Source organism: Chiloscyllium plagiosum, chromosome 23 (genome assembly GCF_004010195.1).
Source record: "Chiloscyllium plagiosum isolate BGI_BamShark_2017 chromosome 23, ASM401019v2, whole genome shotgun sequence".
In the NCBI taxonomy this organism is placed as follows: domain Eukaryota; kingdom Metazoa; phylum Chordata; class Chondrichthyes; order Orectolobiformes; family Hemiscylliidae; genus Chiloscyllium; species Chiloscyllium plagiosum.
Window position 1 is genome coordinate 13845219 of NC_057732.1, and position 23933 is coordinate 13869151.

The window sequence follows — 23933 nt, forward strand, 5'->3', positions numbered from 1 at the left end:
CCCCTGGCTTAGTGGCAATGGTTGAGTGTGGGAATGCCAGGCCATGAGGTTGAGGATGCAAGGTGTGTCAGACTACAATTTTGCTACTGTCCATGGTCCACAGTGCCTCATAGATAGGCATAGTCTTTATTGCTAAATCTGTTCAAAGTCTGTCCCACTTAGTGAAGTGATAGTGCCACACAACTGGGATAGTCATCATGGCTTTGTGCGTAGGAAACTGTGTCTTGCTAACATGATTGAGTTTTTTGAAGAAGTAGCGAAGAGGATTGCTGAGGGCAGAGTGGTGGACATGATCTGTATGGATTTCAGTAAGGCATTCAACAAGGCTCCTCATAGTAAACTGGTTAGCAAGGTTAGATCACACAGAATAGAGGGAGAATTAGCTATTGGAATACAGAAATGCCTCGAAGATAGAAGACAGAGGGGAGTGGTGGGAGGTTGCTTTTCAGGCTGGAGGCCTCTGACGAGCAGTGTGCCACAAGGATTAGTGCTGGGTCCACTGCTTTTCATCATTTATATAAATGATTTGGATAGGAACATTGTTAGTAAATTTGCAGAAGACACCAAAATTGGAGGTTTAGTGGACAGTGAAGAGTATTACCTCAGAGTACAAAGGGCCGAGGAGTGGCAGATGGAGTTTAATTTAGATAAATGTGAGGTGCTGCATTTGGAAAGACAAACCAGGGCCGGATTTGTACACTTAATAGTAGGGTCCTGGAGAATGTTGCTGAACAAAAGAGACCTTGGAGTGCAGCCTCATAGTTCCTTGAAAGTGGAGTCGCAGGTAGATAGGATACTGAAGAAGGTATTTTGTATGTTTGCCTTTATTGAATAGGAGGTGGGCAGTCATCTTGGAGCTGTATAGGACATTGGTTAGGCCACTTTTGGAATACTGCACACAATTCTGGTCAACCTGCTTTAGGAAGAATGTTCTGAAACTTGAAAGGGTTCAGAAAAGATCTACAAGGATGTTGCCAGATTTGGAAGATTTCAGCTATAGGGAGAGGCTGAATAGACTGGGGCTATTTTCCCTGGAGTATCAGAGGCTGAGGGATAAGCTTATACAGGTTTATAAAATCATGAGAGGCATGATTAGGATAAATAGACAGAGTCTTTACGCAAGGGCAAAACCTAAACCAAGGGCATAAGTTTAAGGTGAAAGGGGAAAGATTTAAGAGAAATCTAAGCAGCAAACTTTTCATGCAGAGGGTAGTCCGTGTATGGTATGAGCTGCCAGAGAAAGTGGTGGGGGCTGGTACAATTACAACATTTAAAAGGCATCTGGATGGGTATACGATTAGGAAGGATTTATAGAGATATGGGCCAAATGCTGGCAAATGGTGAGCTAGGTTGCTAGTCGTGATTGTCACAGGTCAATCATAGCAGTCCCTGTGGGATTTCCTCCGGCCCTGGGCCCAATAATCTTTCTCTGCTTCATTAATGACCTGTCTCTGACATAAGCTATGAACTAGGGAAATTTGCGGATGTTTCCACAATGTTTAGTGACTCCTCATGCTGAAGCATGTCCATAGGCAGCATGACATCCCAGTCTGGGTTGAAAAGAGACATAAAGAATTTTTGCCACATAAGTGCCAGCAGAGATCTCTAACAACTAAGAATCTGAGCATATCATTCTTGGAGCTGCACAATCATTTAGGTAATTCACCCTCCGAGATTCCACCATGCTCCATTTTCATTGCCAATTGATTTGCAGATAATCATTTCTCGAGGGAGCAAAGTATTCCTTTTTGATTAAATTAAATAGAAATTCACAACTTTTATGAAGTTGCTCCAGATATATATTCAGGGCAAATCTTAAAGCAGCCCGTTTAAATTGTTCGCAGACAATGAACCTGCATAAAGGCTCTCTAATGGCATTAGTCTGTTGATAACATGTTTTGGCCTTTGATCTATATCCTGAAGTGCAAACACTGCTGATTTCTGCAATTAACAAATGCAATGTGAAAAGTGATAGACATTACTTAAAAAATGGCAGAATTAAAATTACAAAAGCATAACTTTCATGCTTTTATTTATTTCCCTTTGTATAATTTGCAAAATTTGTAGTTAAATCAAACACCATTCAGTTATTAAAAAGCTGTCAAGTTAACTGTGAACCTTGCTTTTGAGTACCAAGAATCAGAATGTAACTGTTTTTCTGCAAACAAGTTGATTTTCTTGTGTGCAGTATAGAATGTACTTTGGTGAAATTAGGGGAGTAACCTGCCTAGGCTCTTCAGAATGTGAGGACTTGCTGCAGTGTGACATGAAACCAAGAACCGGCAGAGGAATTGAAAATGCACTTTGTATCATTCTTCAAGATAGAGGACATGAATAGCAATAAATACTGAATAATAAAAACACCTAATGGTGGAGGAAACATTGGTAGTGGAAAAAATATTACTACTTGGGAAAGTAATGGGGCTAACAGCTAATGAATCCCCTCGACCTGGTGTGTTGCATCTTAGAATCTTAAAGAAACCATCTACAGAGATAATGGATACATTAGTTGTAACCTTCCAAGGATCCTTTCAGGAAATGTCCCAAGGGATCGGAAAGCTGCCCGTGTAACACATTTATTTAAAACCAGAGTGGGATACAGCAAACAGTTAACAGGTGTCTTAACATCTGTCATTGGGAAAATGTTAGAATCTATTATAAAGAGTGCAAGATCAGAGCACTTAGAAATATAGTAAAGAAAAATCAAATAGAATCAGCATGGCTTCTTGAAGGGCAAATCATGCCTGACAAATTTATTACATTATTGAGGAGGTAACAAGCAGGATGGATAAAGGGGTATGAGTAGATGTATTATATTTGGGTTTCAAAAAGGTGTGCAGTAAGATACTGGACATGGTATTGAAGATAGTATAATAGCATCAGTAGAGAAATGGCTAGCTATAGAAGACAGGGTTGGGATAAGATGAGCATTTTCAGGATGGCAACCTGTAACTAGTGGAATGCCATGGAGATCAGTGCTATTGCCACAATTATCTATAACATATATTAACAACTAGGATGATGGAAGTGGATGCGTGTAGCCAAGTTGGCAGGTGGAAGGCAGGTAGTGAGGGTGACACAGTCTACAGAGACATTATACTCAGGTTAATGAATTGGCAAGAACTTGGCAATTAGAATATACTGTGAAAAAATGAGGTTTTGTCAGAAAGCATAGAAGAACTGAATTCTTTACGACAGAGGGGTATAAATGTTGGATCATGAAGTATATTCTAAGCTGAGTTTGACAGATTTTTAATCTGTATAGGAATCAAGGGTTTTAGGAATAAGGCGGGTGAGTGAAGTTGAGGATTATCAGATCAGCTGTGATCTGATTGAATGATGGAGCAGGCTTGGCGATCTGACAGGCCTCCTTCTACATCTTATGGTCTTATGGTCTCCCCAATATGCGACAAGCAAAGTAGAGTGAATGCTGAGATCTGAAGTGTTGGAAAGTTTCAACAGGTTTGGCAGCAGCCATGGACAGAAATACAAAAGTTAATCTTTCCAATTAAATATGACTCCTCTTTGTATTTACAGTGGGCTGGAAAAGTGCTTGGTTTTATACCATGAAGAAGTGGAGAGGAGCATGTAGAACTCCTGGGAATTGTACCCAAGAGCAAAAGGTGAAGAAACTGTTAATGATAGCAGAGAAGCGATGTGGGTTAAGAGGCGTTCATAGTATGCGGTAATAGCAGAAAGTAGAACAACTGTGCTGATAGCAAACAAAGTGGTGGTGCAAAACAATGGGCAAGGGGTTAATAAAAATGGAGATTGTTGTTCATGTTCTGAAGTTGTTGAACTCATTGTTGAGCTCTGAAGGCTGAAAGATGCCTAAGTAGAAAATGAGGTGGTATTCTTCCAGCTCACATCTGGAATATTGCAGCAGGCCTAGGATGGAAATGACAGCATAACAGCAAGATAGTGTATTGTGTGACAAGTAGAACAAAGGAAATTTACAGCCCAGGAACAGGGCCCCTCCAAGCCCTGCTGCCCAATTCCTAAGCATCTGTATACCTCTGCTTCCCACCTACTCATGAAGATGCCTCTACTACCTCTGCCTGGCAACGTGTTCCAGGCACCTACCACCCTGTGTGCATAGTACTTGCCGCGTGTATCCCCCTTAAACTTTTCACCTCTCACCTTGAAAGCGAGACCTCTTGTTTTTGAATCCTTCATTCTGGGGAAAAGCTTACCCTGTCTATACCTTTCATGATTTTGTAGACCTCAATCAGGTCCCCCCTCAACCCCCATTTTTCTAATGAAAACAAACCTAACCTACTCAAACTCTCTTCATAGCTAGCACCTTCCATACCAGACAACATCCTTGTAAACCTTCTCTGCACCCTCTCCAAAGCGTCCACAACCTTTTGGTAATGTGGCGACCAGAACTGCACACAGTATTCTAAATGCTGCTGAATTAATGTCTTGTACAATTTTAACATGACCTGCTAGCTCTTATACTCAATACCCCATCCGATGAAGGCAAGCATACTATATGCCTACTTGACCTCGCTATCCACCTGTGCAGCAACCTTCAGGGTACAATGGACCTGAACTCCCAGACCTCTCTGCTCATCAACCTTTGCCAAGGCTCTTCTGTTTACTGTATAATTCGCTCTGGAATTAGACTTGCCAAAATGCATCATCTCACATTTGTCTGGATTGAACTCCATCTGCCACTTCTCCGCCCAACTCTCCAGTCTATCTATATTCTCCTGTATTCTTTGACAGTCCCCTATGCTTTTTGCTACTCCACCAATCTTCGTGTCACCTGCAAACTTGCTGACCATACCAACAGTGCCCTCTTCCAGATCATTTATGTATATCACAAACAACAGTGGCCCCAGCACTGATCCCTGTGGAACACCACTGGTCACCTTTCTCCATTTTGAGAAACTCCCTTCAACTACTACTCTCTGTCTCCTGTTGCTTAAGCAGTTCTTTATCCACCTAGCTCGAGCACCCCACATACCATGTGACTTCAAAGTGGCTTCAAGTGACCAGGAGGTTGTAGACTTTCTTTCAGAAAGGTGAGAGGTGGTCCGCAAAGTAATCAACTAGTCTCTATTTGGTATTGCCAATATAGAGGAGACTACTTTACAAGAACTGACCACAGTAAACAAGATTGAAAGAGGTGGAAGTAGATTACTGCTCCACCTGTAAGTGTATATTTGGGGCTTTGGACAGTGAGGAGGGAGCAGGCAAGGGGCAAGTGTAATGCATGTATGAGTACAAGAGAAGGTGTAATAGGTCGATTAGAAATTGCAATGAGTGATGGACGAGTAGGCTAGGTTGGCACAGACAGTCCCTACAGAATGCTAATGGGGAGGGGACGATATGTTTGATGTGGAATCCTGCTACATGTGATGTAAATTCATGGAGGATAATCCTTGGAAGGTGAAGGCTAATGAGGCAGAAAGTGAGGACAAGGGGAACTATATCAGTATTTTCAAAGGAGGGTAGAGTTGAGGGCAGACATGTTGGATATGGGGGTCAGACATGGTTGAGAATCCTTGAGGCAGGGAGTATCATCATAACCAATGAGACAGTGAAACTGGGAGTACATTTCCATTCCTCTTCAGTTCCAAGGGGACTTGAAAGTGCATTCTGTTTCTCCCTTCACAGTTGCTGTTAGACCTGTTGTGTCTCTCTAGACTTTTCTGTTTGTGATTGAGTTTTCCCCAATGTTCTGAATTACATTTATCCCTCAATCAACATCACAGAGCAGATAATGTGTTTATGTTATTAGGTTATTGCTGTCTGTGGGATCTTGCTGTGTGAAGTTACGCTGCCGTGTAGTAACACTTCAAAATAATTTAAAATTGACTGCAAAGCACTTTGAAGCACCGTGAGGTTGTGAAAGACAATCCTTGTTTAAATGCAGATAGGATATACGAAGAAAATACTTTTCATTTGGAAAAATACATGAGGGTAGAGCCAGAACTGGGGAATTCCATTCCCAGCCAGTCCTGAGGTGAGTTACATTCTGCCTTAGTGAGCACTTAAGAAGCTTAAATATAAACCAACTTAACAGCTTTCATTAACCTTCACATATTTATCCCTCTATCTCCAATCCAATACAATGGCTGCATTCCTGCTGTACCTGATCCTTTGTAGCCCCTTTCAGCTTTCCCTTATCCCCTGTCAAATTCACCTTCCATGCAAGAGGCACAATCAATTCTTATTAAACTTCCACTTTCATTCTCAAAAGTTCACATTGTAGATTTTGATGAGAAAAGTACCTTACAAATGCCTTTTGAATTGGCCTTGGCAAATATTAATAAAATCCAAATGATTGTCATTCAATCTTTGAGACAAATATTGTTTTTCTTCTGATTTATGAACATACATTTTAACATTTTTTGATGCATGTGTGCTAATAGACACAACTCCAGGCCCTTGAATGAATCTGAACTGTTGTGACTCTTTCTAATTACAGGTCTCTCCCCTCATATTTCTACACTGTTGACAGCTTTGAACTCAATGTAATCGTTAATGGCTTTTATTTAAAGCCCGTTCTTTGTGTGTATTTTTCTGCTAAAGAGTTGAAGATCCCTTACAGATGCTGGATCAACCAAGGATGAATTCATTATGAGAGACATGAGGAGGATAGCAAGATACTTTGATCACAGTTCATAATGGAAAGAAAATGAGAAATAATTGTTTTTAAAAAAAAAATGTGCTGCTTTTCACTTCCCCTACCCCTGCCATTCCACCAATAAAGGCATCATCAGCATCATACACCTGGAACTGAAAATTCATCCGCCCTAATTTTTGCCCTTTCACAATCTGCCAATATTGGTTCTGTTACAAGTTACAAGTAGTAGTCCAAAGTCTTGATGCTCCCATCTCATCATCATCGACTGTAAGAAGGGTCAATCTTTCTTTATTTCCTCCTTCCCCTGTGTTTACCAGTGATCAAAATTATAATGAAGTTACCTAATCAGTCAGCACTCTATTCCAAAAAAAAATACTCCGTCCCTCTTAAAGGGAAGCTGCAGTCAGCAGTTTTGTTCTGGAATTCAAAAGATGATAAATTGAACACCAGCACAAAGACAAGGTGATGGATGTACCATTAATGTTAGAGGTGGACAGCAAGAAAGATACCAGAAGGCCCCAAAGAGCCAGCCAAAGAAGGGAGTGTAAACAGGTCATCAGGAAGGTCAACTTCAAACATTTGGATGCAAGGGCTGGCTGCAGGACCGCAAGCAATTTAATGGCCTCAAGCAAGGAATGTCAACATCAGGGAATGTACCTTCTAATGAAATCACCTATCCCCTGCTCCGGCAACTTCTCACATATTTAATTGATTCATAGCCCCATCACTTACCCATTATCAGCCTCTACCACTCAGGGGAGTCTGGCCTTTCATTCCTGGCATCTACCTCAACCATTGACATCAAAATATGACACTTCTCCAGCCATATGAATAAAAGAATAGCCCATAAATGCAGTAAGGATGCCAGCCTGTCATTCCTCTCTTCCCTGTCTGCACTAACCTCTAGCTATTTAGCTGTGACATGCGCATCATCCAAATGCAGCAATACACAACCGCTATGTGATCAGTCACTATGGCATCTTCCTTGCAGGAGCAGGTGGCACACAGTGGAAGGGCAGGTAGCAGAACTGGAAAAGGATAAGAACATGTGCATCTCCTGAGCCTGGGGGTGAGATAGTTATCAGCAACACGGCCTCACCTGCCATAGGGGTCCATAGCATCTAGCATCACTGAAAACATGACAATATGTTCCTGCCTTATGTCCCTTCTTAACTGTCTGCTCTCCCTCATCCTGCTACCTGGCAGATGGCGTGATGAGTTTCCTACTCTGACCTCTTTCTCTCACATCCACTAACCCTTTCCGTTTTCCTGCTTGCAACCATCTATGAACTGCCAGCTGCCCAACCATAATGCAAGAGAGCTACCAGATTAGAGTCTGGTGCTGCACAAACCTTCAAGAATAACTGGGAGTTGGGATCAGCATGTAGTGACTCATTAATGAAAGAGTAGCCTTTAGCAAGGGGAGGGTGAAAAGATAGTTTGTTTTCCAACGCCTCATGAGAGTGAGGCATCAGACAGTTTGTACTGGAGAGGACTTAGCTTAGGATCACAATGTGGAAGCACACGGTGAGTGCAGATGGATATGAACACTGATAACCTGCCAGATAGCTTCTCCTGTCATCGTTTTGTAGTTTGGAAGAGTCCAGCCTGAATTTGGCAGAGGACATGCGTAGAGTTTGTCCTCCCCGCAGCCTGATCTCTATTTCTCTGTCATTCTGCAGAGCTGAGACAGTCTAGAGCTGAATTCTTTGTTTGAACAGGTCACCTGATGCTCTGCCCACCCAACGAAAATGTGGCAATGCTCTCCAGCAAATACAGCGATTCATCACAACACCTGCAACAAGCCTTCCAGATGTTTGCAACAGCAGTCATACATAAAAGTTATTTTACCTGAAATTTGGGTAACTGGCCCTGAACTGCAAGGTTCAATATCTATCTTAGTGCTTGTTGTGTGAAAAGTCATTTTCTTTTGCCTGGGACTGTTTGGTTCAGATTGGATATGCTGACATTGTATCAAACAGTTGTATCATGTAAGGCTCCTTCTCAGTCTTCTGGCATGAGTTGGTGGCTTGAATGTTAGTGTCTTGAGTTGGGTGAGTCATATGAGGGCTACATCGCAAATGGCCCTGTCAGAACAGTGCTAGAACTAATAGAACCAAGGAGATACAATTTTAGTCTCCTTTTCCTTTAGTAAATTGAGGTGTTTTATGGTGGAAAATGATTGTTGTAATATTCTCATACCAACTTTACAGCAATGAAGATAAAGATTATACACTGAATGGTAAGGTCCAAGGGAATGTTGCTGAGCAAAGAGACCTTGGAGTGCAGGTTCATAGCTCCTTGAAAGTGGAGTCGCAGGTAGATAGGATAGTGAAGAAGGCATCTGGTATGCTTTCCTTTATGGGTCAGAGCATTGAGTACAGGAGTTGGGAGGTCATGATGCGGCTGTGCAGGACATTGGTTAGGCCACTGTTGGAATATTGCGTGCAATTCTGGTCTCCTTCCTATCGGAAAGATGTTGTGAAACTTGAAAGGGTTCAGAAAAGATTTACAAGGATGTTGCCAGGGTTGGAGAATTTGAGCTATAGGGAGAGGCTGAACAGGCTGGGGGTGTTTTCCCAGAGCGTCAGAGGCTGAGGGGTGACCTTATAGAGGCTTACAAAATTATGAGGCACATGGATAGGATAAATAGACAAAGTCTTTTCCNGAATAGGAAGGGTTTGGAAGGATATGGGCCGGGTGCTGGCAGGTGGGACTAGATTGGGTTGGGATACCTGGTTGGCATGGACACGTTGGACCGAAGGGTCTGTTTCCATGCTGTAAATCTCTATGACTCTATCTCACTGAAATTATAACTCATGCAATTGTAGGACAAGATAATGGGATTGAATGGTCCACTCTATTCCTATTCAAGAGAAACATTCAGCGTGATGTTAATCTCAAGCAACACACTTCACAGAAGGCTTGCATGGCAATGTACTTGGTGTTATAATTGAGTATGTAGGATAGAAATAAGACAGGATGGAAGATATTAATAATACAGAGCCCAGGGAGACCTCCTGCAATACATCTGCATTGTCAATTCCTAAAACTTGTAAAAGCCATCTATAGAGGCACTGGAGATGGGAAGCTCACTTCCTGGGCAAGCTTAAATCCCAGGTTGTCTGACAGGGGAGCAATATTTTGTGAAACTTAAATTTGAAGGAAAAATATGTTCAGAAGTTATCCCAACATATGAGTGAGAACATTGGGCATGTATCATTGAACAAGGTTTTGTTGGAACTGTTCCTACACGGAAGTGGATATAATTTTACAATGCATAGGTGACAAAAATCCTACTTTGCAGTTGCTATTGATAAACAGCAGATATTACAATCTGGGCCATTACTGTTTTGCTTGAAAAGAGCAGCAAGGCTGTATCTGTGTCTCACAAGCTACTACTGGTGCAGTAGTTTGAAGTGAACATTTTGTGATGGGCACATTGAGCCTCTCAAATTGATTTGGTGCAATGCTGGGAAGCTTTTGCCTCATCAGATTTCTTCATGGGAGCATTTTCTTCACATCTGTTCCCAAATCCTGTCAACATTTTGAGCTGATGTTAGCCCTTTGTGCTACTTCCTCCTGCAGGGAAGTTACTGCACAGGATAGCTATACTTAGTGCCTAATAAAGCAACTGCATTGCTAACTACTCCATCACTAAAAATATCTAGATGGCATTTTAATATTTCTTCTAAAAAAAAACCCAGTTCTGTTTACATGGTTTCTGTTACACCTATTCATTGCCCCCGATCCCCACAACACCCATCCCTGCATCACGCCCTCAACCCTTGCCCATTGGTTGGAAGACCCAATGAATAATCTGACAAGGAGGAATGAGGTTTAAGCCTAATAACACAACTTTGGCTGTGGCGATCTCTTCACTTCAGGCCTGAATCTGCAGTCAGTGCAGGACTTGAAGCAAACCACAGTGTGAGGCTCCCTAGGATTCTAACTCTGTTTACTCCTTAGATCAAAATAAGCCTTAATAATGGTTTACAGCCACATGGACAGTTGCATATACATAAAATGAGTAATGTTGAGAATTGAATAATGTGAGACCTGTCCTCATAGCTTTGCAGTTTGTATATTCCACCATGACACTTCTCGGTAATACTTGACAAATCACAATATACTGACTAGTTTAAGATGTTACCCAGCTCGCTGATATTCATGAAGTATTAATGCAGTAGCTTATGACTTCATAGCTCAAGCTGACGTGGGTTTCCCACATGGTACATCTCAATTTGTCTTTTGGCTACTTTCTGCTAGTGGAGAGTGTTCTTTTATGTAGATCCCACCAGTAGGAGGTGCGTGTGTGTCAGGACATTTTCCTGTTTGTCTAGCAACTTAAAGTTTTGACCTGATTTTACACAGCTACTCTCAGGGCAATCCACTGTAAATGGCTCCACATTTTGGATGAGTAGCTAAGCCTTTTGCTTGACCAGAGACATGTAAACAAGCCATTGGACAGAATCTTATGATTCTGAGCAATGTAAGGTGTGGCATGTTGTGTGGCAGAATTGGATGAAGTTGTGTGAGGCTCATTTGAATGTCAAATTCATCTTTGAGGTGGCCCAGTTGGATTCTCACTCGGCAGGAGTGAGTTGCTAATTGATGGGGAAAATGTTTGTTAAGCCAATTTGGCTAATGGGTATTCCAGTTCTGATCTTGCCAAATTGGCCAAACAAACGAACTCTCATGGAACCTAACATGGAAACTAGATTGCTTACCTGATGGATTGAGCTCCCTGTCCCTCCAAACAACTTTGCCTTCTCAGCCAACTCTCGAAACAGACTTCAAAACTGAGTCTGAATAGCTTCCAGATGCCAGTGCTCCTCCTGGTTCATGGCGGGCTTTCAAAGATGGCACAGACGCAAGAGATGCTGGTCTTTGGGCACATACTTGCTGAGCGACAAGCTTTGCTGGGATAAGTGCATGGCAAGATGGGGCAGAAATCAGACATCATAGATGCCATAGGGGTGGGAGCAAGAATTAATTTGGTGAGTTTCATAAGATACGATGAGAAAACTTTCTTGGTCTCATGGTGAGAGTCCTTCCAACAAACTCAATGTGACTCACCCTTTTAAAAAATCAAAAAAGAAAATTAAGACTCAGCTGTATGGCACCATGAAGAAGGAAGAGCAATGGTCCGCACATCTATTTTGCCACTCACCCCCTCAAACATCAATGCTAGCAAAATGCTTGCTGTTCTATGGTCTTGTGCTGGGCACAAGTCAACATTCATGTTTTCCCAAGGAAACAGAACTAGAGAAATAGAGTCATAAAGATGTACAGCACTGAAACAGACCCTTTGGTCCAATTCATCCGTGCTGACCAGATATCCGAAATTAATTTAATCCCATTTGACAGCACTTGGCTCATACCCCTCTAAACTCTTTCTATTCATGTACCCATCCAGATACCTTTGAAATGTTGTAATTGTACCAGCCTGCACCACTTTCTCTGACAGCTCATTCCATACAAGCACCGTACTTCGCATGAAAAAGATGCCTGTTAGGTCCCTTATAAATCTTTCCCCCTCACCTTAAACCTATGCCCTCTAGTTCTGAACTCCCCCAGCCCAGGGAAAAGACCTTTGTCTATTTACCCTATCCGTGCCCCTCATGGTTTTATAAATCTCTATAAGCACACCCCTCAGCCTCCACACTCCAGGGAAAACAGCCCCAGCCTATTCAGCCTCTCCCTATAGCACAAACCTTCCAGCCCCGGCAACATGTTTGTAAATCTTTTCTCTACCTTTTCAAGCACTTCTGAGGTCATTCATGTGGTGTGAAATGCATTGAAGCATCTTACAGTCATGGGTATGTACCCCACTATAGGACATGTACATACAATGCAGAGCTGAATTTGAAATCTATTTATTGACCTACATGTGAAGGGAAACCAGTTCTCCTTATTTGCTCTATCAAAAGCCCTCATGGATTTGACGTTCCTCAGTAATACCTGTCCTTAAACGTGCCTGCTTTAAGGAGAGAAATTCCAGCTATTGTGTCTGCTTGCCAGCTCACCACGCTGTATGCCACCTACCTCTTATAAGTGTAGGGAATTACAGAATCCGATTGGCCTTCTCTGGTAGAGGAAAACCACTTTCTGATTCAACTAAAAAGATAAGTGTAATTAACAATATATAGTTTAATACGTGTTAGCAACCAGTTACTTGCTACATTGGTCATGACAGATAATGTTGGAGACTTTGAAGAAGATCAGATGTTCAGTCTTACTCTTTCAGAACCCTAAGCATCTCTGTTGTCATGTTCACTTGATGCCATAGTGGGTGGTGCTTAACCCTTTCAGACTGATGTTCAGCATTAAGCTTCTCCAGTTACTTCACATAATTAAAACTCCTCATCCCTGACATTATTCTGATAAACCTACTGTACACCTTCTCCAAGCACTTGATGTCCTTCATGAAGTGTGGTGCCAGAGTTGTGCACAATACAGCTGTAGTCTAACCAGGGATTTGTGAAGGTTTAGCGTGACATCCTTGCTTTTGGAATCAGAGTCCCTATTTACAAAGCCAATATATTTTCTTAGGAATTTAACCTGCCGCCATCAAGGATATGTGAATATGCATTTCCAGGTTGCTCTATGCTTGCACCCTACCCCAATCTGCCAACCATCCACGCTGCCCCCTCAAAATATTACCATAGGATTAGACCATCTCCTTGTTTCCCCTCAAGTGCATCATCACTTACTTTTCCACATTAAATGCACACGCCATGTGTCTGCCCACTCAACAATCTGTCAGCATCCTCTTAAATGGTGCCAATGTTCTACCCAATACATATAATGTTGCCATGTTTTATGTTATACATAAATGTTAAAATTGTGCTACAGCCAGCTCCAGATCATTTACTTGCAGTGTGAGAAGAACAGTAATTGTCCAAATACTGGTAGTTTAGTGACACTTCAGTGAGCATTAATAGGCTTTACTAATGGACAAGGGATGGGGTGAGCAGAGGTGCCATTACAGCCTTACACACTCAGGCAGCAGTTCTATATGATCTGCTGTCACTATGTCAGAGATCATCATGATGTCAAGGGGCCAATGTTGGACTGGGGTGGACAAAGTTAAGAATCAAAGACAGATTACAGTCCAACAGGTTTATTTGAAAGTGCAAGCTGGAACTTTCAAATAAACCTGTTGAACTGCAACCTGGTGTTGTGTGATTTTTAAACATAGATCATCATGCACATGCTCAGAGGCTATTCTCAGATTTAAGGTGTAATTAACTCTTATATTACTGAGAGGCATCCCACTGCACATGCTCCCCCCAGTCACAGAAGTGGGCATTCACCCCTACTTTTTCTCTTTTTCAATTATGCATCCAAGTTAGAAACATCCATTTAAAAGGAAAGAAATGTTAGAATATGGGGAAAATGCAAGGCAATGGGTATAATTTAGGGAGCCCTTTCAAAGAGCTAACGCAGCAATGATGAGCTGAATTATCTCACTCTCTCTGCTCTGTGAGATTCTGCAAAATTAGCTCAACATTAATTCCCCTTTTACTGGAAACCATTTGATTGATTAAAGGCACCAGCAGCATTATAATGGTTAATCAAAGGATTGTCTTGCTGTTGAGACCGTGTACTTTACTCAGTGCAATTAACTTGATGACAATGGCTGCGACTGAATGTTTTACTGGGTTGAGATACCAAGACAAACGCTGCTTGTGGTTATATGTGGGAACAGCTGCACTTGAAAGTAAAGTACGGGCAAAGTGGTTCATGCCATTTATTTAACTGAAGGAAATTATTTGGGTTGATTTGGTTATTAATTTTGTCTCACTTTGCAGCTTTCTTTTAAGCAAGTGACTCTGAAATGAGATAAACAAAAAGACAACCAAAACCTTTTTGCTAATGTCAAGTAAAATGGAGTTTTGTTATAACTATACAAATATATGATTTTCCACTGAGTAGATTGTATTAAATCAGCTAAGTACCAGCTTATTGCAGAATTCTGTTGGGTGATTATATGCATAATCAAGGTTTTTGTTTTACTGTTGTGCAATGCCTGGGAAAATAAAACAGATATTTTCCTTCATGTGTATCCTGTAATTCTTACAGTCTTCCCTGAAAAGGAAAGAGGCAGTAAGGAAAACCCTTGGACTATAAGGCTCTGAGATCAAAGTTAAACATCAATGGGATTTGGCTGCTAAGGGCTTCTGAAATTTCAGAAGGCATTTGCACTTAGTGTATCCACTTCCTGTGAAATAAAAATTCCATCATCTAATTTCAAGTTGTATGTTGGTCTCATTATCATGGTAAAAACTTTCTCCATTGTCCAATATCTGCAGTGTCAATTGTTATTTGTCCCTTTCTCATCTTATTCTGCTTGACACTCGACTTTGTCCCTGTCCATGTCTCTTAAGTGAGCTTCTTAAATTAAAATGTGATTTTCTATCACATTTCAATTGCTTCTCTGGGTCTGTGGTCCTCTTCTTCAATTCTAACCTCCAAATTACAGTAAAGAACTTTATCTCTGCTGTCACCACAACAACAGCTTTCATTAATTTTGCATCTCTTAGTGCTTCAAAATATCCCAGTGCTTTACAGAGCAAATAAAAATACAGATGAAGTAGTAATGAGTGCGCTGTGACATGAGAGTTAGGAGAGGTAGCCAAATTCGAGATTGAAAAAGTAGACTATGAAATAACAAAGAAAACTTTAGTTTTGGAAAAATCTTCTTTATAATAAAATAATAACTGTTACAATACTATGTTTAATATTGTACTACCCTTGTGATTGTAGATTGTAATCTTTACCCAGTTTTGTGTTGTCAGCATGGTTTTACTATAATTAATTAATACGTTTGTTTGTGATAAAACAGCAATAGATACACAAATTGTTTTTATTTCAAAATATACTTTATTCATAAATATAAATCTTTGGTATGTGTACAATTGGTCATGCCGTTCATATATATACATTGCATGTCTTAACATTACAGAGAACAGATTGAGTTAATCGAATTTACAGTTATCGTATTTACAGTTCTGTTTATTAACCATCCAGTCTCTTAGTATTTAGCTGAGGCTTCAACGGAACCCAACTACTGAGTGGGCCCCCTGTTAAACGATAGCAAAGGAACCTTCTTTAACCCCCAGTTTATGGGGTTACCATTGTCCATTTGACTGTCCTGTCTCTGGGGTAGCTGTCTGCATCCCCATGGTGAGCACGAACTGCTGGACCCTCGCTGGGCTGAGTAGCTATACAGCTCCTCACTGGGGTCATTTACCCAATATACAAATGGTTATTGATAAATAGACAAAAGTAGAACTATAGACAATTATAACTCACAAAGATCCAGAGCTGTAGACTGACAAGTAATTTTAAAAACACAGTGACTTCAGATTTTATTTTAAAACATAACTGTTTTAAGGTTTCCTAATTGATTCAAGGGCAGAGATTATGAAGCTGTATTGGCAGTGTGGGGGCTATCCCAATTGTGAGTGGGAGGTGGAGTTATTCCACTGTAACCCCAGCATGGTGTCAATAATCACATGCCCTAGAACCAGCAGCATAGCCTCTCATAGTCTGCCCTGTATATCATTCCATGCTAAATACTTTCTCTATTTCTTCCCTTTCCTCATACCATGCAGGGAGAAAATGAAAAGCTGACCTGGAGGGATCGGGTTCCTGGCTATCTGGGGAACTTCGTGTCAATACTGTTCATGGTAAATTTGCTCATTCCAGTTGGGGTTTAAGGAACCATTGTGTTTGAGGGCAACCTTACTTTCAGTACTGTCCAAGTTTTCAATGATACACCTGATTGTGGATCAGTGATCTGGAAATGGTATGCACTGGGGCTATTTATCTCAAGACCACTGGTAAAATCTACATCTGTTTCTGTTAAATAGACCCCCACAATATATAAATGGAACAGAAGTGTACCCAGATAAGCATAAAATTCAAAACAGACAATGGCAGTGGAGCACAAGTTTTTGCAAAATATTGAAATGTTTCATGATTCTCACAAGCTTATCAGCTTTGCAGAAGAAGATTGGCACATGATATTTTCTTTGCAATGTCAGTTATGTGCTCAGAAGCTATTTTTGGAAAAAAACTGAATTTTTCTATACTCAAAAAAAACAAAAGACGTCAAAGTTTTACAAAAGGTCATGTTATTAAGAGTCATTATCAAATAGAGATTTGTGAATGCAGCTAATTCAAAAGCGGTTCCTTCACTGCAGATTGGCCTAACATTTTCTGCCGTCTTTGGAGTGATCATATATCGAATCTCCATAGCAGCGGCCATGGCGATGAGTACAAATGAGAGCACAAAGTCAAACATTCGGGTCACAGTAACTGCAACAGCCGTCATCATTAACCTTCTGGTGATCATCATCCTGGATGAGATCTATGGTGCTGTGGCCGAGTGGCTGACCAAAATGGGTAAGCTTGTGTTATAAGATAGTAGCATTTGGAGAAAAGCATTTGCGAGGACATTGTCCTTTAATGGCTCTTGTTATGGACCAGACCAAACTCCCTTCAAATATATCAAGGAGATAGACTAGCTCCTAACTTTTTCTCATTTAAAGGCAAGTGTAAGGTGCTGTGTTCTAGATGTAATTCGATTGGTCACACTACTTGACTTTAAGCAAAACCTGCTTTATTCTTATTCTACAGTTAAGTTATGAAGAAAAGAAAGACGAATTGGTCTAACTTTAATTCTATTCTAAAGCTTAACAGATAATAGATTATCTAGCTACTAAACAGCAACTGTTCCAAGATGTAACATCTCATTAACACACCCTTGTCAAAGGCAAAGTCCGTAAAATAGATTGTCTCACATGCAATGTTTCTCCAATCCCAGAGGATAGAGTATCAAGAGAAAATTCTGGCTGAGAGAGAAACTCCAATTTTTAGCTGTAACAGAGACAGAGAGACAGCTTCCATGGCCAACTTGAAAACCCCAATAACTGCTGAAGGCTAAACTAAAACCCTGGTTCTATGGGAGGCTGACTCTACTCGTTCATGCTGCTTTTATTGTTCCAACCTTTTTTTAAGAAAGCCCCAAGGCATCACAAGCTGTTTACTTTATTGATTTGGAACAGTCTGCTTAGCATCTCTTTCTCAAACTTTCCTTATAAAAAACACGAGGACAAAATATACCTCTTAAAGTCATAATATCATCACACTTTCCACTGTTATGTGACCTTTACTGTCAGTTGTTTTCACCTTAGCTTGAGTAACCATTAAAAAGACAACAGGAAATACTGTGTCAGAAGTGCCTGCAGCTGACATGGTGTGAATTTTCAAATCTGTAGGAAAGCAAGCTGCTGGAAGAAATAGCAAGGAAAAACAGCAGTGTGTAACTTTAATACCTTGGGTGAGTCAGAATGGCTGTGAGTTTTGAGTCTCTGTTGCAATGGAAATGAAAGGCTATATATCATTGCGTTGAATTTCTTCCAGACTCAATGGCAAAATGTTGAAGCAGTTACAGAATTAAGCACGAACTCTGAATAAATGAGAGTAGCAACTGTGATATCAATGCTGGGAAAACCGTGCCACAAGGGAGAGTTGCTCAGTGGTTAGCACTGCTGCCTCACAGTACCAGGAATCCAGGTTTGATTCCAGCCTCAGGTGACTGTCTGTGTGGAGTTTGTACATTCTCCACGTGTCTGCTTGGGGTTTCCTCCAGTAGCTCCGGTTTTCTCTCACAGTCCAAAGACATGCATGTGAGGTGGATTGGCCATCTAAATTACCCATAGTGTTCAGGGATGTACAGGTTGGGTACATTAGTCAGGGAAATGTAAAGTAATTGGGGTTGGTGAATGGGTTTGGATGGGCTACTCTTCAGAGGGTTAGTGTGGACATTTTAGGCCCAATGGTCTGTTTCCACACTATAGGGATTCTTTGATGAGGTAAACTACAGCTAGACCTCATTTAAGAGCAGAAAAAGCCAGACTAGCGACATTTTGCAGATCTTAAAGAAACATTTTGAATCCTCGAATAATGTTACTTATGAATACTACATGCTCAACATCATAGCTTGCTGGGATAGGGAGACTTTTGATCAGTATATGATAGCATTGCATGTCTAGATAAATTCTGAGAGTTTGGACAACTTAAAATTTATTTCATTTAAAATCAGGAATAAGAGCTCCTGCTATGAGAGCATGTCTGCTTCGAGAGCAGAAAAGTTTTCTTAAGGAAATTGTCAAAAGAGAAAACTCTAAAGTTGTTAATCATTAGCCCGAGAGTACGAAGATGGGAACAATGAAGTTTTGCTGTAGACTGAGAGACAGTTTAAGCTTAACAAGAACAAATTAATGGTGCAATAGAAAGAATTATCTGCAGAAAGTCTAAGAGATCAAAGCAAGAATATAAGATGTAAGTATTGTAGAGGACAATGGACAAATGAAAAGAAAGCATGTTCACCGTGAGAAGACAGTGCTGCAATTGTGATAGTCACTTTGTTTGCATTTGCTTAGCTAGATTGAAGAAATGCAACTCTAAAGATGGCTACTGGAGAGATTTCAAATGATGATTTTGATAAATCACTACATAATCCAAAAGGTTCACAGAATCAGTTCTGAATAAATAGTTTGAGACTGTTGGAATATGTTGAACGGGCTTATCAAGTGAATGTGAAGCATCAACTGTCATTTTTTATTACTGTATAAATACTGCTGGGACTTAGACCAGCTCACATCAGTGACCAATAGTATCATAATGGAATTACTGAAAGCACACTTTAGTTGTTACATCATTTGAGACGTTTTCTTGAGCAACAGCTCACAAGGAGTGAATTCAGTGACTTCGGAAAGGATTGAGAAATTATACATCATAAATCCGTTTACACTGTTCCCAGTCAAATGGAAAGACTATAGTGTCAGTAAAACTGTCAAAAGAATCATTAAAAAATCAAGCAAATCCAGCACGGATGTATATGAGGTAATACTTGAACAAAGAACCACATCTGCTGAGGGCATGGAATGTAGTTCAGTCCAATGTCACACAACACTTTTGCTACCATTCCAAAATATTAAGGAATGTCTGCAGCTAGTAGTAGTAATAGAATGAGTGACTAAGTCAAAGTAAAATGACAAACAAATGTCACTTTGATACATCTACTAAGAGGGAGACTCCAACTTTTAGCTGTAACAGAGACAGAGAGACAGCTTCCATGGCCAACTTGAAAACCCCAACAACTGCTGAAGGCTAAACTAAAACCCTGGTTCTATGGGAGGCTGACTCTACTCATTCATGCTGCTTTTATTGTTCCAACCTTTTTTTTAAGGAAGCCCCAAGGCATCACAAGCTGTTTGCTTTATTGATTTGGAATAGTCTGCTTAGCATCTCTTTCTCAAACTTTCCTCACAAAAAACACTAGGACAAGATATACTTCTTAAAGCCATAATATCGCCACACCATTGTTAAAGCTACCAACTCATTGTCAAAGCTGAGGATTGGCAAACTAATCACAGTGCAAACATTAAACACTCACAACATGTGTCAGCCCATCTGGCAACTTTGGACATGTGTAGAGCAGTTATCGCCTCCTCTTCTGTGGTGAACATGAATGAGCAGCTATCACCACTGTGGATATATGCATACAACTGCTCCTTCATTGCAGACAGCTCGTGAGGAGGGTGTGTGGTCATCAGCTGCATAGTGTGCAGATTGTCCACGAATGCACCATCCCCCAACAACAGGAACGGATAAGCAACAGCAATTTAGCATGGCAACAACAAACAGTATGGGAACAGCATTCCCTGGCACTAATGGACACAGTACCATTCGAAGACCTGCACAATTTAAATATTTCATATGAAATGTGTGTGCCAAAACTGACAAATATCAGACTGACTAGATTAACCCACAGTTTTGTTCATGTTTGTTTTAAACTTTGAGTAACCTGTAATTGCAAATGATTGGGAATGCAATTTATTTAGTGTTTTTGAATGCAAATTGGAATGTGTTTGTATGAACACAGTATAGTCGTGGCATACCACAATTATGTGACTTCTGCTATAATTTGCATTCAGTTTAGTTTGAGCAGTCATTTAATGCACCACATGAAACAAATGGAAACTTTACAACAGAGAGCTAAAGAACCAATATTATGTTAATAGCATATAGTTCCCTGGTGAGATATTGAATCTAGTGACAGTCTCATCATTACATTTCTCTTGGAAGTTGGTGAAGCAAGCGACCAAAAGTCAACCTTTGCTCAATTTCAGATTTATTTATAAAGAGAACATGACCACTTAACACAAGTTACAGAAAGTGTTCCTTTATATTTGTTCAAACAGTTTAGCATTGGAGGTAATGCCTTTTGTTTGATGTCCTGAGGATTTAATGAGATACTGTATAAATGCAAACTCACCCTTGTGTGTGTTTATAGAGTGTGGTTTATGTTGTAAGCTACAGTGAAAAAAGAATGAGATGTACTTCTGTGAGCAAGGTGACAAAAATTGCTACATTATTTCTTTGCTACAAAAGCAGAATAAGTGGGGGATAGTGATTATCACTGATTAGCAGTATAGAATAATAAGATCATTTGCTCAGATCACCTAGACTTTCCAAGAAGCAATGTGTGTTGCTTATTACCCAACTTTCATTCAAACACGGGAATACCATGAAACTTGACAAGCTAATAAAAGAAACATTTGAATCTTTTTGCAAATACTGCTCTTTGTATTAATGGTTTTGGTTTGTTTGGTAAATATATTTAAATTGTTCTTTTTGTGTTTCTTTTGCAGAAGTTCCTAAAACAGAAAAAATCTTTGAGGAGAGATTAATTCTGAAAGCATTCCTATTAAAATTTGTCAACTCTTATGCCCCTATTTTCTATGTGGCCTTTTTTAAAGGACGGTAAGTTTGAGCAAGTTACAATACTCCAGAAAATACTTTGAAACAGAGCTTCTTCCAGATGCTAAATGGAATGAATAGTTTCTACACTGTTGTGATACCAACTACTGGTAGCTTATGATTGTGGTAAAGTGCTTCTACCAATCCTCCTCTCGAGTTATTTTTAGTCACACGGTTTGGACATGTTATGACACAGCTGTGGGCAAGTTTGCCTTAAAGTCTGGAACTTCTGGCCCAAAGATGAGGAAACTACTACTTTCCCACAAGAAGCCTCCTTTCTGTATTGTGTTCAAGGTCCTGGCTAAATAGAAATGGTAGAGGATAGTCTAGTATTGAGCTTTATCAAGAAAACTAACTTGTTTTATACAAGATGTGGTTCATTCCATGGTAGCAATATTCATAAGTTACTTGACTAGTTAGATATAGTTTCAAAGATTGCCCAGAGCCAGTGATGACATGCTCATTTCCACCTGGACCATGTGATACAGTCTTCTCCGTGCAAAGGAGAAAGTGAGGACTGCAGATGCTGGAGATCAGAGCTGAAAATGTGTTGCTGGAAAAGCGCAGCAGGTCAGGCAGCATCCAAGGAGCAGGAGAATCGATGTTTTGGGCATGAGCCCTTTTTCAGGAATTCTCCGTGCAAAGACTGTGTGAAATCATCAGACTGGTTTGATTAACTGTTTTGGAACCATTACCTGATACGACGTCTACCCAAGAGTTTTCTCCCCTCTGGTTAATATTCCTCGATTATTATGGAGATCCATCACAACTCATAAGGTTTCTGAATTGAGTTTGAGGTATTATAAAGATGCGTAGATTGTTTTATTCTGAAAATGGTCAATGAAAAGACATTGGAAGTTTTATTTAAACACATTTTATTTGAAATGCCTGATTCTATATAATTGCTGGTCTTTGTTACTCACTTCAAGGAAAATATCTGACAGAATCTATTTCTGTTATATTTGAGCAGTTTTCATTTGCTGGCTTCGAGTTTGTGTGTGGCTGTTTTGGTTGAGGAAGCCTGCTTAAGAACAAACTGCTTGGCACTTATTGCCTGTTCCTAAAACTTTGGCTGTGAGATCAGGGTGACCTTTGATTGTTTCTCTCGAAGGATAACTGAATTAACTTTTCAATATCATATCTCCTGAGCCAACTGCATCTGCCAAAACCCCAGAGTCAACCATGCATGACTAGTATCTTGACTACCTTTGCAAGAATACCAGATTGGCAGATTCCAGAATGCTGTACAGATTCTTCTTTTTGCCCTTTAAGAATAGCTGCCATTGGCCAAAAGGTTTTTTTAAAAGTGGATCTTTACAGACATAAATCAATACCAGCCTCCTGACTTTAAGTACGATTGTGTTGGTTGTTTCGATAGTTAAGCACTTCTTCATTTCATATTACAAAATATGAATTTACCAAACTGCATCTTAAATGGAATTTATTTGATATAAGTTGATATTTTTGTATCAAATAAAGGTTTATGGATCATTTCATTCTAGGTCTAACACAAAACGAGCATACAATTAGCCATTTGGGTGTGAAATTTTCATTTTACATTTCCACGGAAAAGTGGGACTTGAGTGACAGTTTACTCCTCCCCATCTTAGTCATTTCAACATTCTTTTCCTACCACATTGCGGAAGTACTGTGGAGTGCTAGTACATAACTACTTACCCTATATTCCCCTAAATCTCTGATCTCATAAATTAAAGCAGTCTAGAGTTTCACAATTTTTCCAGAAAATGCTATCTTCAGATTAGGAAGATTGGTAGGTCTTTGGCATAAGGTGTATAGTTTCTGATCATTTGTAAATCAGTTCTCTTTTTCTTGTAGTGGATCTTTTTCTTGCAGTGCTTCTCACTGTGGATTCCTCCTCGACCCAGTAGTTAGTCTATTTCCTTTTCTGGACGATTCTCAATCACCCAAGTTTACTCTGCAGAGGAACTCATCCAACTGGAAATGAGGCAATTGCCCCATAATCTCATCTGGGGTCCTCTAATCTCCTGAATATACATCATGGAGACATTTCATCCTCACAATATACTGGTCTTTCAGATCAGGCCATCACTTTTCTGCAGTACCTTGGATTTTTAGATCAGGCAATATCATCATTTTGACGGTGTCCTGATTCTCTGGTCATTGATCTAGCTCTCCTCAAGTTGTATAGAGATCCTCTCCATTTTGTGCAAGCAAATCTTCACTCAATCTACTGATTTATTAGTGTTGAACTATGACTTTAATTTGTTGATTGGGTTGGACATCTTCATTTGCCCTCCGTGATTATTTTACTTGTGAGCTAAACATCTTCATATCCTCAGCAGTATTACTGGAGATTTGCTGCTTATTAGAACTACATTTTTGTCACTGATAATTATTCTTGTTTGAATGACAACGGGTTAAAATGTTGTTCTTGAATTTGTGCCAGCCTATCATCTTCCATTGAAGTCTGAACAACTTCCATTTATGATTCTTAGTTTAGCTCAGGTGGGTT

At 40.2% G+C, this 23933-nt stretch overlaps 1 protein-coding gene across 4 annotated transcripts in view; it reads left to right on the top strand.

The window, feature by feature from the left end:
• The window catches only part of LOC122561635 (anoctamin-2-like), a 243713-nt gene that overhangs the window by 70234 nt on the left and 149546 nt on the right, over window positions 1-23933 (top strand). For all 4 annotated transcript variants that reach the window (XM_043713575.1, XM_043713573.1, XM_043713574.1 and 1 more), the window contains 3 exons: window positions 16222-16296; window positions 16813-17014; window positions 21331-21442. In XM_043713575.1, the coding sequence (XP_043569510.1) occupies window positions 16222-16296; window positions 16813-17014; window positions 21331-21442 (389 nt within the window). The remainder of the gene's footprint in view (window positions 1-16221; window positions 16297-16812; window positions 17015-21330; window positions 21443-23933) is intronic.